The sequence below is a fragment of the Sorex araneus genome, chromosome 1 (assembly GCF_027595985.1).
Source record: "Sorex araneus isolate mSorAra2 chromosome 1, mSorAra2.pri, whole genome shotgun sequence".
Lineage (NCBI taxonomy): Eukaryota > Metazoa > Chordata > Mammalia > Eulipotyphla > Soricidae > Sorex > Sorex araneus.
Genome location: NC_073302.1, coordinates 34,003,525 through 34,018,864, shown reverse-complemented (window position 1 = coordinate 34,018,864; position 15,340 = coordinate 34,003,525). Strand labels below are relative to the sequence as shown.

Here is a 15,340-nt window from a genome sequence, read left to right as displayed (position 1 = left end):
TTCTACTTTTCTTGGTTTCGTTTTTCATCTTAGACATGAGGTTATTGTAAAATTTTCTTTCTGAGGAGGATTTGGGCCCCCCACCTGGTAGTGCTGAGTGACTGTCCCTGGCACTGTGCTCAGGAGTGACCCCTGGTGGTGCTCAGGGGAACATTTATGTGCAAGGGCTGTGAACCAGGGTTTGCACCTGCAGCCTCATGCGAGGCAAAAGCTTGTGAAGAATTAGAAAGAAAAGTCTTGGGGAAAAAAATTAATTTGGTTTTTGGGCCAAAGCTTACTCTTGGCTCTGCACTTAGGGATCGCTCCTGGCCCTGTTCAGGACCATAGGCAGTGCCAGGAATTGAACCCTGGACAGCTGCATACAAGGCAAGTGCCCTACGTGCTATACTATCTCTCTGACTCTCTCAGAAATTTATTAGTGTTTTTATATTATAATCTTTTGTGCCTTCCATGTGTACATGGGGCATTTCCACATATATGTATGCCCTTACAGCTGATTTCTAGGCAGACTGTATTTAAGTGTGCAGCTAAATTTATGTTTGGTATTGTTATTTACATCTGAAGTGTTTCGTGTTTTTATTTCAATTAAAATCAGGATGTGATGCTTGATGTTGGTTTTTACTTTCAAAAACATTCTATATGATGTTATTGTATTTTGTTATGGTTTTTGTCAAATAAAAAATTTTCTGTTCCAAGCTCATCAAGTTTTTGGATGGAGCATATACATTAAATGTTAGTTCTTCTTTAGTACAGTACAATGCTCTTGATACAGCTTATCAAATGGGATAACTAGAAATAAACATTTTTTAGCAATTTAAAAGATTCAAAACCTTTCACCCTCTTTTTATTTAGTATCAAAGATGCAGAATCTGGGACAAGCTACACGAAGAACATATCAATGCAGGACGCACAGTTCAGGTAAGTCTATCATGTGCTTTTTAGTGAGTCAAAAAAGACAGGCTTGAGAAAAATTCTACTAAAATAAATCCACGCGTTGATGAATCATTTAATATGTGCAATATTTCTATTTTCTTAGGATGCTTTTTTTTCTTTGAGGGCACATTTTTGCATTAATCGAATGCTAGGTATATTTTAAAGATTCAGATGCAAAGACTTGTAATTCTTTGTTATTTATTAATTATTTATTAATTATTTATTTATGTCCATGCTGGGGGTTGAATCCAGGGCTTCATCACATGTGGTCTCCTGAGCACAGCCTGAACGATCCCTGAACATAGAGCCAGGAGTATGCCAGGTGTGGCCTCTTCTCCCCCCCCCAAAAAAATAAATAAGTCGTAAAAACGATCTGTCCACAGTTCTTAGAGTATCTTTCTTCAAAAGTTCTTAACTTAGGCATAGTGTGAGTTGACAGTCTTTTCTCTTATGACTGATGCATTTGTTTTCCTGTTCAAGAAGTTTGCTGTCCTGTTCTGTGTCTGAGGAGTGAGAAAAACATTGTGTGTGCTTTCTTTGAAATGTTTTAGACCTCTTTTAACATTTACACTTTTCTAATCCATCTGTAATTGGTGGTTTGAGGGAGGTAGGCACTAAAAATATATATCGTTTCATTTGGAAAACCAGTGTCTCTCACTGTTGACTGATTCCTGCTACTTAATTATCACAATTCTGTATGTCTGGATCTGTCACTGGTCTTATATAGTATTCCACTGGGCAACTTATCATTTCAATATTAGGTGCTAGTCTGTACTATACTATTTCAAGACAGTTTTAAACTAAAGCTTCCTACCTAGTAGTATGACACTTTGCCTTACTGTTATTTTCAGGATGATTGTGATTCTACTTTACTCTGTCATTTTCTATATGAAATTTGGGAATTGCTCTTCAAATTCCATATATAGGGCGGGGGATGTGACACAATGGTAAAGTCCATACCGTGCATACATGATAAGGTCTGGATTTGATCCCTGACACTGAATCAAAAAATTAAAAATAAAAAAGGAAAAGAAAGAAAGAAAATAGAGAACTGCCAGGAGACCGAAAGAGTTGGTTATTATAGCTGGTGATTCTGGAAGCCTGTACTATTTAGTTAACTGTCTATAAGCTTAATGATTCAAAAAGGAAAAAAATTGTAGGGAGGTTAGAGCTGGATGTAACTCGCTGATAGAGCACTTACCTTGAATGTGTGATGCCCCAAGTTCAGTCCTTACCACAGAAAAAGATAAAAAATCCATATACAGTCTTGTGGATTTGGAAATTACTTTTATTCCTGGCGGTGCTCAGGGGACCATATGGGATGCTGGGAATCGAACCCAGGTCGGCCTAGTGCAACGCAAATGCCCTACCTGCTGTGCTATTGCTCCAGCCCCTGGAAATTACTTTTGTCTTATCCGGCTATTTAGAAAAATCTGATAATTTATAACATCATGGTTTTCCTTCCAGTGCATACTCCTGTACTCTTATTTTTCACTAATATTTGTTTATAGAGTACTCTTCCATGTTCAGCTTGTGATAGATTGTACACTTTTTTAATTTAGTGGAGCATGATACTTTTTATTGAATGAAACTGCCTTAGAAAGAAGAGAGGGGAGGGAGAGAGAGGAAGTCCGTGCTCCAGAGAGAACACGGGCGTGAAGAGTGAGCTGACTGGGGGTGCTTTGTGCCGCTACCCACAGACTGTCAGTCCCGTTCCCACATCTTCCACAGTATGGCTCCTGCAGTCCCCACCAGCAAGTGAGTCTAGCTCCCTTTTCCCTGAATTTGGGGTGAGCCAGAAAAAGTGCTGCCTGATGAGAAGGCCGTGGTTCCCACCTGTTCTTACGTGGGAATGTCATGGAGAGTGTCCAGGCATCCCGAGACCTCCATTCAGGAGAGGGCCATCATCTGTCGAGTGCCAGAGCGCAACTCTTGGCAGCCCGGCCTACCCATGGCCTTCTGGACAGCCGACTCGGTTAACCCTGCCAGTGCTGCAGCCTCAGCTGACTTCTCACTCAACCACATGAGAATCCGAGTGAGAACTACTCAGCGGAGGACTTTCTGAATTCTAGTCTGCGGACTCATTAGCAAAATCACATGGTAGTTTTAGGCCCTGTAGCTTGGGAAGAGGGCTGGAGGGATAGCACAGCGGGTAGGGCATTTGCCTTGCACGCGGCCGGCCCGGGTTCGATTCCTCCGTCCCTCTTGGAGAGCCCGGCAAGCTACCGAGAGTACCCAGCCCGCATGGGAGAACCTGGCAAGCTCCCCGTGGCATATTCGATATGCCAAAAATAGTAACAACAAGTCTCACAATTGAGATGTTACCGGTGCCCGCTTGAGCAAATTGATAAACAACGGGATAACAGTGCTACAGTGCTACAGACAGCTTGGGAAGAATTTGGTAAGAATATTTTTTGGGGGGGTTAAGCAACATCTCACACCTGGCAGCGCTCAAGGTTACTGTAATCCACACCCTACATGTATTTTATTTATTGGTTTTGATCTATTTCACTAATCTTTTTAGTCTTCACAATTGCGTACTTTTGCATTTCTTTTATATTTTCCAACTTTTGATGGTGTATAAAAATTGGCTAATTTTTTTTTTAAATGCTTTTCGGGTCACACCTGGCAATGCACAGGGGTCACTCCTGGCTCTGCACTCAGGAATTACTCCTGGCGGTGCTCAGGGGACTATATGGGATGCTGGGAATCAAACCCAGGTCGGCTGCGTGCAAGGCAAATGCCCTACCTGCTGTGCTATCGCTCCAGCCACACTAATTTTATTTCTATGCATATCTTTTATTTTTTGTTTGGGGTGACCACACCCTGCAGTGCTTAGAGCTTACTCCCAGTTCTGTGCTCAGGGAACATTCCTGGATGGGCTTGGGGACCATTTGGGGTTTCTGGTATTAAACCCAGGTCTGTTGAGTACAGAGTCAACACCTTGTCTGCTGTACTTTCTCTCCAGTCCAGTTCATTCTTTTTTGGGGGTTAGGGGGCGGGAATGAGAGATAGCCCCACATCTGGCAGTGCTCAGAGTTACTCCTGGCTCTACTCAGGAATTACTCCTAGTGAGTTCCCAGGACCATATGGGATGCTGGGGACTGAGCATGGGTCAGCTGTGTGCAAGGCAAATGCCCTACTTGCTATACTGTCACTCCAGCCCATGTTCCAGTTAATTTGAGTATACAGATCTTATGAGCAGTTATCTTTACCCACCCTCCTTACCTTGATTCTTTGTTGTTGCTTTTGTTGTAACGAGCCGTGTGGCTACACACTTGTTTTCAGTGCTTGCTGAAGGACACATGCTTTAGTTGAGCTGGGGGTCATAGAACCATGTCACTTGGCATTACACTGTGTGTATACATATATTTGTGTATAGCTTTTGATTTTGAAATAAGTGTAATCCACTACTGTCAATACTCTAGTGTCATAGTATAAGTAAAGAATAGTCCAGACTTATTTTACTTAGTTATGACTCTGGAACCTTTAGTAATTATATGATGTCCAGAATGTGTTTGCTCTGAGTTGTTTAATGCTTGCCAGTGGACTTGAGTTGTATTCTTTTTTAAATGCTATTAATTATGATAACAAAGGTTTTCTGTTGTACACAATTTCAAGTTACATGTTATAAAATATATTAGGAATCCTTAAATTAATATTTAACAAGGGTAAATATATGCCTCGCCACTCTTTTAGTCATTACATAGTTAGCTTTTTAAAATAAATGGAACTAACTCGGAATAATTACCTTTCCAAATTATCAGTATAAATAAGTATGTAGTTAATCATGTATTTCGCTTTTAGAAATTTCAGAACTGAAGAGAATAGTACAGAGGTTACGACACTTGTCTTGCCTCCTGCTGCCTTGGGTTAGATCTGCAGCACCGCATGTGGTCCCCTGAGTACCAGCAGGAGTGATCCCTGAACACAGGCAGGAGTAAATTTTACTGTAATGATGATACAACAACTCTCACCCTCACCCCCACTTCTGCCCTAACACACACACAAAATCAGGGCTGGAGGGGTCGTATGGAGTGAAGGTGCTTGCTTTGCATGCAGCCAACCTTAGTTCAGTCTTAGTATTACATGGTCCTCTGAGCAGCACTGGGGAGTGACCCCCAGTCACCACCAGCTGTGTCCCCAACAAAGAAGTCAGAACATTACTGAGATGTTTTACTTTTAAAGATCTATTTTACTGATTATGGGTCCGATTTTTTGTTTGGTTTTGTGTTTTAGGACCATACCTGACAATGCTTCGAATAATTACTTTTCCCCAAAAATGTACTGAGTTTCAGAACTGAAGAGGCTCTGAGCATCGCTCCTGGCAGTGCTTAGGGACTGTATGGGCCAACAAACCTGTGTTGACCTTTTTTTTTTTAATTGGATATTAAAAATTTCAGAGCTTAGAACAGCAATTTTTTTTTCTGGCCTGATTACTGGAAGAGCAAAAATAACTGAACATTTTTCTGTATTCTAGATACCCTTCTAGACATTGGAAATTAACTGTGAGCAAAAAAACAGAAGGGAATTCTTATTTGCATTGAACTTAGATTCTGGAAGTACTGAGTGGAGAGAACAGACACTGTGTGAGTGTGTGTGTATGTGTATGTGTGTGTGTGTGTGTTTTGGGTGCCATATCCAGTGATGCTCAGGAGTATTCTTGGTTTAGTGTTTGGGGTAACCCAGCAATCCTGAGGGGAACCACGCAGTACTAGAGATTAAACCCAGGCCTCCCATATGCAAAGTTTGCACACCAACTCATGGAGGTATTTCCCGGGTCCCCAAAGTATTAATTAATAGGGCTGGAGCAGTAATGCAGTGGGTAGAGTGTTTACCATGCACCTGGCTAACATGGGTTCAATACCAGGCACCCCTAACTCTGCCAAGAGTGATTCCTGAGCACCACTGGGGTGACCCCAAAATAAAATATAATAATAATAATAATAAGTCAATATAAGGATGGAATAGGGTGGTTGTAAATTCTGTGAAGTAAAACTTAAGCAAATTACAGGGAATACATAATCCCAAAAGGTCATCCAAATGGCCTTTCACTTAGGGTGATTATAGTATTGATACTTTTGATATCTGAATAGAGATTTGAAGAAAATAAATGTGTGAACTTGGGGGTTAATTTTTCCAGTCGAGGGGAAATCAGATGTGAAGACTTCGGTGAGAGGCTGCTGTTGGGGAGGAAGTGGGTACTCAGGAAGGAAGTGGATGTAACTGGTATAATCAAGGAGAAATAGGAGATGAGGTGAGAGGGATGGAGAGCTGGTTCTTTCGTGGAAGGCCTTGCAGGATACAGTGACTTGAGTTGGGTAGGAAGCTTTTGCAAGATTCTGAGGTTATAAAGACCAGATAGGTTTTTTGTTGTTTTTTTTTTGGGGGGGGGTCACACCCGATGATGCACAGGGGTCACTCCTGGCTCTGCTCTCAGGAATTACTCCTGGCAGTGCTCAGGGGACCATATGGGATTCTGTAAATCGAACCTGGTCGGCCGCATGGAAGGTAAACGCCCTACCCGCTGTGCTATCACTCCAGCCCCAAGACCAGATAGGGTTTTTTAAAGGATCTTGCCTGTTAGGAAAAAGATAAATGAAAGGGTCAAGAATGAAGCAGGAATACTAGTTTGCCAGCTAGTATAATAAGGATCAGGAAAACTCAGAATTGTTTTGGTTTCTGGGCCCCCCTAATGGCGCTCAAGTCTTACTCCTGCCTCTCCACTCAGGGATCTCTCCTTGGTGGGGCTTCAGGGACCATACTGGGTAGTGGGGATCATACCGAAGTTGGCTGCATGCAAGGCAAGAGCCCAACCCAGTGTACAATCACTCCAGCCCCTTGAAATATTTTTAATAAACTAGATATGGAGATGTACAGAGAATTTTGAGCTGAGTGACAGGAACCTTTGATCTTAGATTTTTGTCTACTCTTTTTTCGTAGCTCTGACCATTGGTTCTGAATTCACAAGTTTGAGAGAAGAATGAGGACTCACCCTTGTGTCAGCCTTAACACTGGAGAACTTCTTAACAGAGTCACTTATTTTCCTGAGGTTAGGGCCGTGACTAAGTGGTAGAGTACATGCCATACGTGGGTGAGTCCTGGCACCCCACCACCACCACCACAAAGGAAAAAGAGATACACACTTCTAGAAAGTTCATTTAAACAGACACAGAAAAATGTAGAAAAGAATCAAAAAAAAAAAAAAAGGAACATTCGGGCCCCAGCAATATACAGCAGGTAGAGCATTTATTTGCCTTGCGTGCAGCTGACCCAGTTTGATCCCGGGCATCCCATGTGGCCCCGTGAGCACTGCTAGGAGTGATCCCTGTGTGAATTGCCAGGAATAATGAGCAATGATAAGTGTGGCCCCTGAAGCAAACCAAACAAAAATACCGTGACATTCATGTGCCCATTTCCTGCTTTGTGGGATCTTAGTACTTTTGCTATAATTTCCTCTCTCCTTTTTGAATAAAACTTAAGAATACCAGTGAAGACCCTGCATATCTTTCCTGGGTTCCAGTTTTCTTGCTTCTGTCTTCATCAGAAGGCTCCCCCACTTTGATTTAACTGTTATCATTTTTGTTCATATAGCTATATATATTTAAAGTGGACTTTCTTTTTGTGTTTTCCCCCCCCTCCCCAAACATCCTTCTTGAGCATAATTGATTCACATACAGTGAAATGTACAAACTTGGTAAGTTTTGACTCGTATATGTGATTTGAGACCACCAATAGAGTCAAGATAACATTATCTATCACCCCCCAAAATTTTCCATCCCACTTTGTAACTCCGTTCCCAGCCTTTCCTTCCTTTTGTGCCCCTTCTTCCTTGGCACACATCCCTATTCCTATCCTCCTGGTATTCAGACAAGCACTCATCTACTTTTTTTGTTTGTTTGTTTGTTTGTTTGTTTTTGGGTCACACCCGGCGATGCACAGGGGTCACTCCTTGCTCTTCACTCAGGAATTATCCCTGGCAGTGCTCAAGGGACGATATGGGATGCTGGGATTAGAACCCGGGTCGGCTGAGTGCAAGGCAAACGCCCTACCCGCTGTGCTATTGCTCCAGCCCCACACTCATCTACTTTCTGTCCCTAGACTGAAATAGTTTGGATTGAGCGAGAGAGTACAGTGGGTAGGGCACTTTCCTTGCATGCAGCTGACCCGGGTTTGATCCCTGGCCTCCCATTTGGTTCCCTGAGCCCGCCAGGAGTGATCCTGAGTGCAGAGCCAGGAGTAAGCCTTGAGCAACACCAGTTGTGACCCCAAAACTGAAAAGAAGGGAAGGAGGGAGGGAGGATTTGGATTTCCTAGAATTTGTATAACCAGAATCACACAACATGTACTTTTTTTCTGACTTAATTTAATAGCCTAACTATATTTAAATTTATCTGTATTATAATGTATAGTAGTGTTTTATTCCTGTTCCATTAGTATTCTATTGATGGGTATATCACAGTTTGTTTATTCATATACTGATGGACACTTGGGCTGTCTACAGTTTGGCACTATTACAAATAAAGCCGCTATAAACATTTGGGTACGGGTCTCATATGGACAAAATCATTTTATAGTCCCATCCATTCCTTCATTTTCTTGCCAATATTTGGCATGGTTAGTTTCAAATTATTTAGCCATTCCAATTGGTGTATAGTTTTATTGCGTTGTGATTTTAATGTTTATTTGAATAATGACTAATGGTCTTCATGGTCTTCTGTTTTCTTTGGAATTTTTTTTTGGGGGGTGTGAAACACCAGCTGTGCTCAGGGCTTACTTATGGCTCTGTGCCCAGGGAATCACTCCTGGCAGTGCTCGGGGCCCTGCCAAGTAGTGCTGGGGATTGAAGAGGGGTCTGCTATGTGCAAGGCAAGTACCTTAGCCCCGTGCTCTCTCTCTCCTGCCCTACTTTGAATTATTTTTATTTCTTCCATTGTTTTGCTAGCTTTAACTCTGTGTTATTCTGGTGATCGGGGACTTAGACGGTACACCTTATCATATTTTCTCTTCAAGTGATATCATGAGATTCATACATATGTTCAAAAAGCTGGGCCAGAGACAGAGTGCTAAGGGGCTAAGATACCTTCAGTCCCTGGCACCCCGCATGGTCCCCTGAACACCACCAGGGGTTATTCCTAAACACAGAAGCTCCTGTGCACCACAAGGAGTGACCCACTCCACCCTGTGCCCCCCTACACACACACCCGCTACACACACAGGGAAACCTAGGACATACAAGCGTTTCTTCCCTCCAAGTCTTTGAGAAATTGTCGTGTATTTTGCTTCTATATATGTGTTGTGTACTTCATTATGTTTAATGGGCTTGGGGTTGGTTTGGGGCTGGCCTAGGACGCCACTCCCAGCTCGATGTCCTGGGGTCACTGCCCCATGGCACTTCGGGATCGAACCCTAGACTTTCACATGCCAGGGCATGCCTGGTCGCTAGTCCTTTACGCTCCCACCCAGGCCTGCATGATGCTTGAGTCCTCAAGTCTCTGTGCAATTTAAATATTAAGGGGAAGTGTATTTACTTTGGTCATTCACTTTTCTGTACTAGCATCTTTGTGGGGACCCGTTTTTCTGTCTGGTCCCCTTTTCCTGTTGCTTGCAAGGCTTCCCTGGAGCACAGTTTGGCTGCTGCTGAATTCTTTTTCCTGTATCTGAAAACCTTATAGGCATTGGTTTCTTGCGGGGGGGGGGGGAAGAAATTTACTATATATCACATTCTAGATTGTTTTTCTTTCAGTATTTTACAGATGTTGTTCAGTTGTCTTCTTTGGCAGTATTCCAAATGAAAATTCTGTTTCATTCTTCTTATTATTCCTCTACATGTAGTACACCTCTCTATGTTTATGATTTTTTCTCTTTTGTAACTAGTTTTGAGCACCTTGATATTGATGGGCCTTGGGAGAATTTCCTTTGTCTTTCTTGTGCATTAAATTTGTTGCCCTTCTCTCCTCTCTAGGTATTTAGTTTATATCAAATACAAATGTGTGTGTGTGTGTGTGTGTGTGTGTATACATACACTTTAGTTCTTTAAGTATTTTTTTTCTGCCCCTCTCTTCTCTCTTCTCCCGGAACTCCAATTAACTCCTGCGTTGTGCTGTTTGAAATAGCCTCATTACTGCTGAAACTCTTCTATGTTTTTAAAGCTTGTTTTTCTCAGAGTTTCATTTGGGATCCTTAAAATGCGATGTTTCAGGTTTCTTTTCTGCATGCTTCTCACGCCTCTTTCAACTTTGAATAGTTCTCTTTAATAGAGAATCAGAAAGTGAAACAGGAGTTCAGCAGCTCTGCTTTCCCTGCATCGTCTGTTAACATTACACCATCTGCCCCAAGCAGTAGGTCTGAACCTTCTTTCTTGCTCTTCTTGCTCTACATGTATTTTTCAAATCCCTTTTATTGTTCTTAACATTTTTCACCAGCCTCCGCTCATTCTGGGCTTTACTTACATGATTCTCCTCATTTCACACCGCTCTTTTTTATTTCGCGTTCACATGTCTTTCTTTTCATCTATCCACCCTTTTTAAAAACAAGTCTCTTAAAATTCTGAACTTATCATAGCACTCCCTACCCAACTATATTGGATTCCTAGGATGTTGCTTTCTTTTCTTTCTTATCAGATTGATTTCTCTTTATGGTATAAGAATTTCATTTTTTAGAAACTTTTTTTTTTTAAAAAAGATCTTCCTATCACAATGCAGTTTCTGCTATGGCATCGTACAACTGTTTTCTCTAAACTTGATTCACGTCCCTAAAGTCTCATAGTTTCCAGTATGTAATGCCAGGCCCCAGAGAAATCCTCCAGTTCTTCACTGTGTTCTTCAGAGGCTGAACAGATAATCAAACAAGTGTCAGGCAGACAGAATTTTTTTTTTCTTTTTGGGTCACACCCGGCCATGCACAGGAGTTACTCCTGGCTCTGCACTCAGGAATTAGTCCTGGCAATGCTCAGGGGACCATATGGGATGCTGGGATTCGAACTCGGGTCAGCTGCATGCAAGGCAAACACCCTACCACTGTGCTATCGCTCCAGCCCCAGACAGAATCTTAAGACACAGAAATTTATCTGTTTGTTTTTGCTTCCCAAATGTTTATTTTATTTTATTTTTTTTAAATTTATTCTTTTATTGAATCACCATGTGCAAAGTTACAAAGCTTTCAGGTTTAAGTCTCAGTTATACAATGCTAGAACACCCATCCTTTCACCAGTTCACATATTCCACCACCAAGAATCACAGTATACCTCCCCCCCAGACCCCCAGCCCGCCTGTGTAACTGATAAATTTCACTTTACTTTCCCAAATGTTTATTTTAAACATGACAGTTACTTGATATTAAAATGTTACCCTAAGGCATGTGAACTAAGTAATATAGATTGATACTTTTCCTCTCCTTCCTTCCTTCCTTCCTTCCTTCCTTCCTTCCTTCCTTCCTTCCTTCCTTCCTTCCTTCCTTCCTTTCTTTCTTTCTTTCTTTCTTTCTTTCTTTCTTTCTTTCTTTCTTTCTCTTTTCTTCTCTCTATCTTTCTATTATTAAATCATTGAGAGACACAATTACAAAGTTGTTCGCAATTGGGTTTCAGTCATGCAGTGTGGGTTTTAATGATCTGTAGAAGGCTCAAGGATTGGGCCAGTGAGATAGTGGGTAGGGCACTTGCCTTGCATGAAGCCAACTCTGGTTCAATCCCCAGCTCCCTGTATCATTCTCCAAGCATCTCCAGGAGTGATTTCTTAGCACAGAGCCAGGAGTAAGCCCTGAGCACTGCCATTTGTGTCCCCACAACTTATTTTTAAAGGGCTCAGGGATTTCACCATGGTGGGTGGGGCCACTCGGAAGCAGATGCTTAGGTAGAGAGTGGTGCTGGATATTTTATGTGTGAATCCCTATGACTAATAATTTTATAAACCACAGGTGCCTAAAATAACATTTATAATTAAAGGCTGAGGGATGTGGAATGTGTCTCCAGGAATAAGCCTTCTGCTTGTCCCCCTTTCTTTGACATCAGCCATGCTTATCCCACCTCCCATGCTACATTTGGTTCTGCCAGCATCTTCACGTACAGTCTGCTGTTTCACATAGACTCGCCTGCTCACTGCCATTAACACACTTGACCTAACTCCCCATAGACCTTAGACCTGCCCAACTTGGTAAGAGAAATTTATTGTATTTTTAATTAATTAAAGTTTTGTTTAGGGGTCATGCCTGGTGGTGCTCAGGGCTTACTTCTGGCTCTGGGCTTAGGGGATCACTCCTGGTAGGACTCGGGGGACCATAACCATACAGGATATCAGGGATTGAATCTGGGCCGAACCTGTGCAAGACAAGCACCATACCTGCTGGACTATGGCTCTGGCCCCAAAATAAATTTATTGCTAGCATGCGCACCTTCTGTACACATGCAGGAGAGCTGGCCCAGCTCACCAGAGGCCCCCATCTCTAAAGGTCTTAACTCATGAGCAGAGGACGTTGGGAAGTGAGCAAAGCTACCAAAGGCGTGCAGGCTGGAGCATATCTTCCCTGGAGGTGGCGTTAGAGAGATTTTTCACACGAAGAGAGCTGTTTTAAAGGAGCTCAGTGGACATGGAGATGCTTCCGAGGGCCGGAGCACATGCTTTGCGTGTGGGAGCCCAGGTTCAACACCCAGTAACCCATGATCCCGAGCCCCTCCAGCATGGCTCCGTCGTCCCTCTCAGAAAGGTTTTATCCTTAAAGAGGCCCCTGGCATAATGATGAAAAACAATGAGACTAGACTAGACTAGCAGAAAACCAGACCAAACGTAGTCTCCGTTCTGCATCCAGGGCCGCTCCCAGGGAATTGACCTTGTGCTAAAGACTTGGCTGCGGGTGGTGGGTGGCAGGTTTTTCATTCTTTTTTGGTAATGATCTTCAACCCCTAACGAGCACGGGAACTTTCTCTCATGAGTCTTGTTTTCACTTTACAATATTGAGGATTAATTAGAAGAGGGAAGTGGTTTTTGTTTGTTTGTGTTTTACATTCTATCTTCCACCCAATGAAAGGTAAAAATGGTTCTTATCTAACTTACCTAACTCTTTGTGATAAGTGGAGATCACAGTGGCTAGACTACCACTTTGACACCTTGTGGGCACTGTCACTGGAAACCGATCCCCAAGCCAGCCCGTGCTTGTGGGTCCTCGATGAACGCCAGAGAGATTTGCATACAGAACTCCCGATATTTATGAAGTTACCATTTATTTGCACTTTTGTATTGGAGGTTCTAGGACCCTCCCCATGTCTCTCTTTCATCCAGGTATGACATCACCCCTCCCATCCCGTCACTGTCCCCTCTCCAGCATATGGAGAGCAGGTCCTGTCCTGCTATCCTCCCTCCTCTGTATGACCTGTGAGTGCGAGGGCTGCGGCTGGGACCCTATCACCTGTGTTCCTCTGCTTTGTGATGTCAGTGGACTCCTCGGGCCTCTTCTCCAGGCCTGTCACCCAGAAACTTTTTGTCCCTTTTGCTTGCCTAGTTCTCTGGCCATATAGCCAAGTACATGTGCCACAGCTGTATGCATGGCTGAGAACTGCATCAAAGAGAGGATTTGGGGGTCACACCAAGCATTGCCCACCGATGCCTGGATCTGTACTCAGGAATCACTCCTGGTGGCATGAGGGACCATGTGTGGTGCTGGGTATCAGGCCAGGGTCAGGTATATGCAAGACAAACGCCTTCAGCCTTGTCAGCCTTGTACCGTCTCTCCAGCTCTCCTCACAGCTACTTGACCTCTCTATTCATTTCAGTATGCATTATTTTTTAAACTTGCTCAGGGGCTACTCCTGGCTCAGTGTCAGGGAGCCATGTGGTGCTGGGGATAGATCCCAGGCCTCCTGCATACAAAGCTCTATGCCATTGATTAATTTGTCCTGCCCAACATTATTTTTTAAAGTTCAATTTAAAACTTTTCACTGCAGTTTTTTCTTTTGCCTTGTGAAGTATGTAGAAATACCCTTCCTGTCCAGATACACATTGGTTCTTTCTGTTCGTTTTTGTGGGGGGCCATACCTGGCAGTATTGGGAATGGGGGACGGAGCACTGCCCGTGTTGCTTAGGGTCCCTTGTGATGTGGGTCATCCCCGCCTCTCACCCGCAGCCCCTGGAGCTGTCTCTAGGGCTCCCAGATGTGCAATGTTTCTAGATGTATATTTTATTCTGATTAGGGGTTGGGGTGGGGGACACTGTGACTCTCAGGAGCTACTCCTGACTCTGCTCAGGAGTGACCATGTGTGGCGTAAGGGATCAAACCAGGGTCAGCCAGAGTGGCCACAAGTGACTTACCTTACCCCCTGTTCTACCTCTCCTGCCCCTTCTTGGTGTAGTTTTGGTAATGATTTAATTTTATTATTTTTAGCTTATTAACTCGGTAGTTTTTGGAGGTGGTCCCAGTGATCAGACCCACAGTGTTACACATATAAGACATGTACTCTGACATTGAGCTGTTATCTGTGGCCTCTTTCATATACTCAAGAGTACATCGTCTGTTTGATCTCAGTATTTTTCAAATTTGGTGAAACATTAAGATTTCCTCTCTATTCAGTTGTTGGTAAATATTTTCTGTGTTCAAAGTAGAGGATGTTTATACTAAAGAAACTGGATTTGGGGACCAGAGAGATAATACAAGAGATAAGACACTTGCCTCACTTGTGGCCAAACCTTTTGTTTTTTTTTTTTGCATGTAAGCATTTTTTTTTATTAATATGTTTTTTTATTTTAATTAATTTATTTATTTTTAATTCGTGAATCACCCTGAGGGCACATTTACAGATTTATACACTTTTGTGCTTATGCTTCCCTCATACAAAGTTCGGGAACCCATCCCTTCACCAGTGCCCATTCTCCACCACCAGTAAACCCAGCATCCCTCCCACCCTCCCCGATCCCATCTCCCCCCACCCCACCCCGCCACTGTGGCAGGGCATTCCCTTCTGTTCTCTCTCTCTAATTAGCTGTTGTGGTTTGCAATAAAGGTGTTGAGTGGCCACTGTGCTCAGTCTCTAGCCCTCATTCAGCCCGCAACTCCCTTCCCCCATATGGCCTTCGACTACATTATAGTTGGTGATCCCTTCTCTGAGTTGCCCTTTCCCCAGACTGTGAGGCCAGCCTCCAAGCCATGGAGTCAACCTCCTAGTACTTATTTCTACAATTCTTGGGTGTTAGTCTCCCACTCTGTTATTCTATATACCCTAGATGAGTGCAATCTTTCTATGTCTGTCTCTCTCTTTCTGACTCATTTCACTCAGCATGAAACTTTTCATGCCCATCCACTTAAATACAAAATTCGTGACCTCCTTTTTTCTGACAGCTGCATAGTATTCCATTGTATAGATGTACCAAAGTTTCCTCAGCCAGTCATCCGTTCTAGGGCATTCGGGTTTTTTCCAGATTCT

The 15,340-nt window shown here is 43.0% G+C and overlaps 1 protein-coding gene across 1 annotated transcript in view; it reads left to right on the top strand.

Annotated features, from left to right (window-relative positions):
- STX17 (syntaxin 17) overlaps window positions 1–15,340 on the top strand; it is a 57,061-nt gene that overhangs the window by 16,768 nt on the left and 24,953 nt on the right. Inside the window, exon 3 of the mRNA XM_004600262.2 lies at window positions 853–918. Within this exon, the coding sequence (XP_004600319.1) occupies window positions 853–918 (66 nt within the window). The remainder of the gene's footprint in view (window positions 1–852; window positions 919–15,340) is intronic.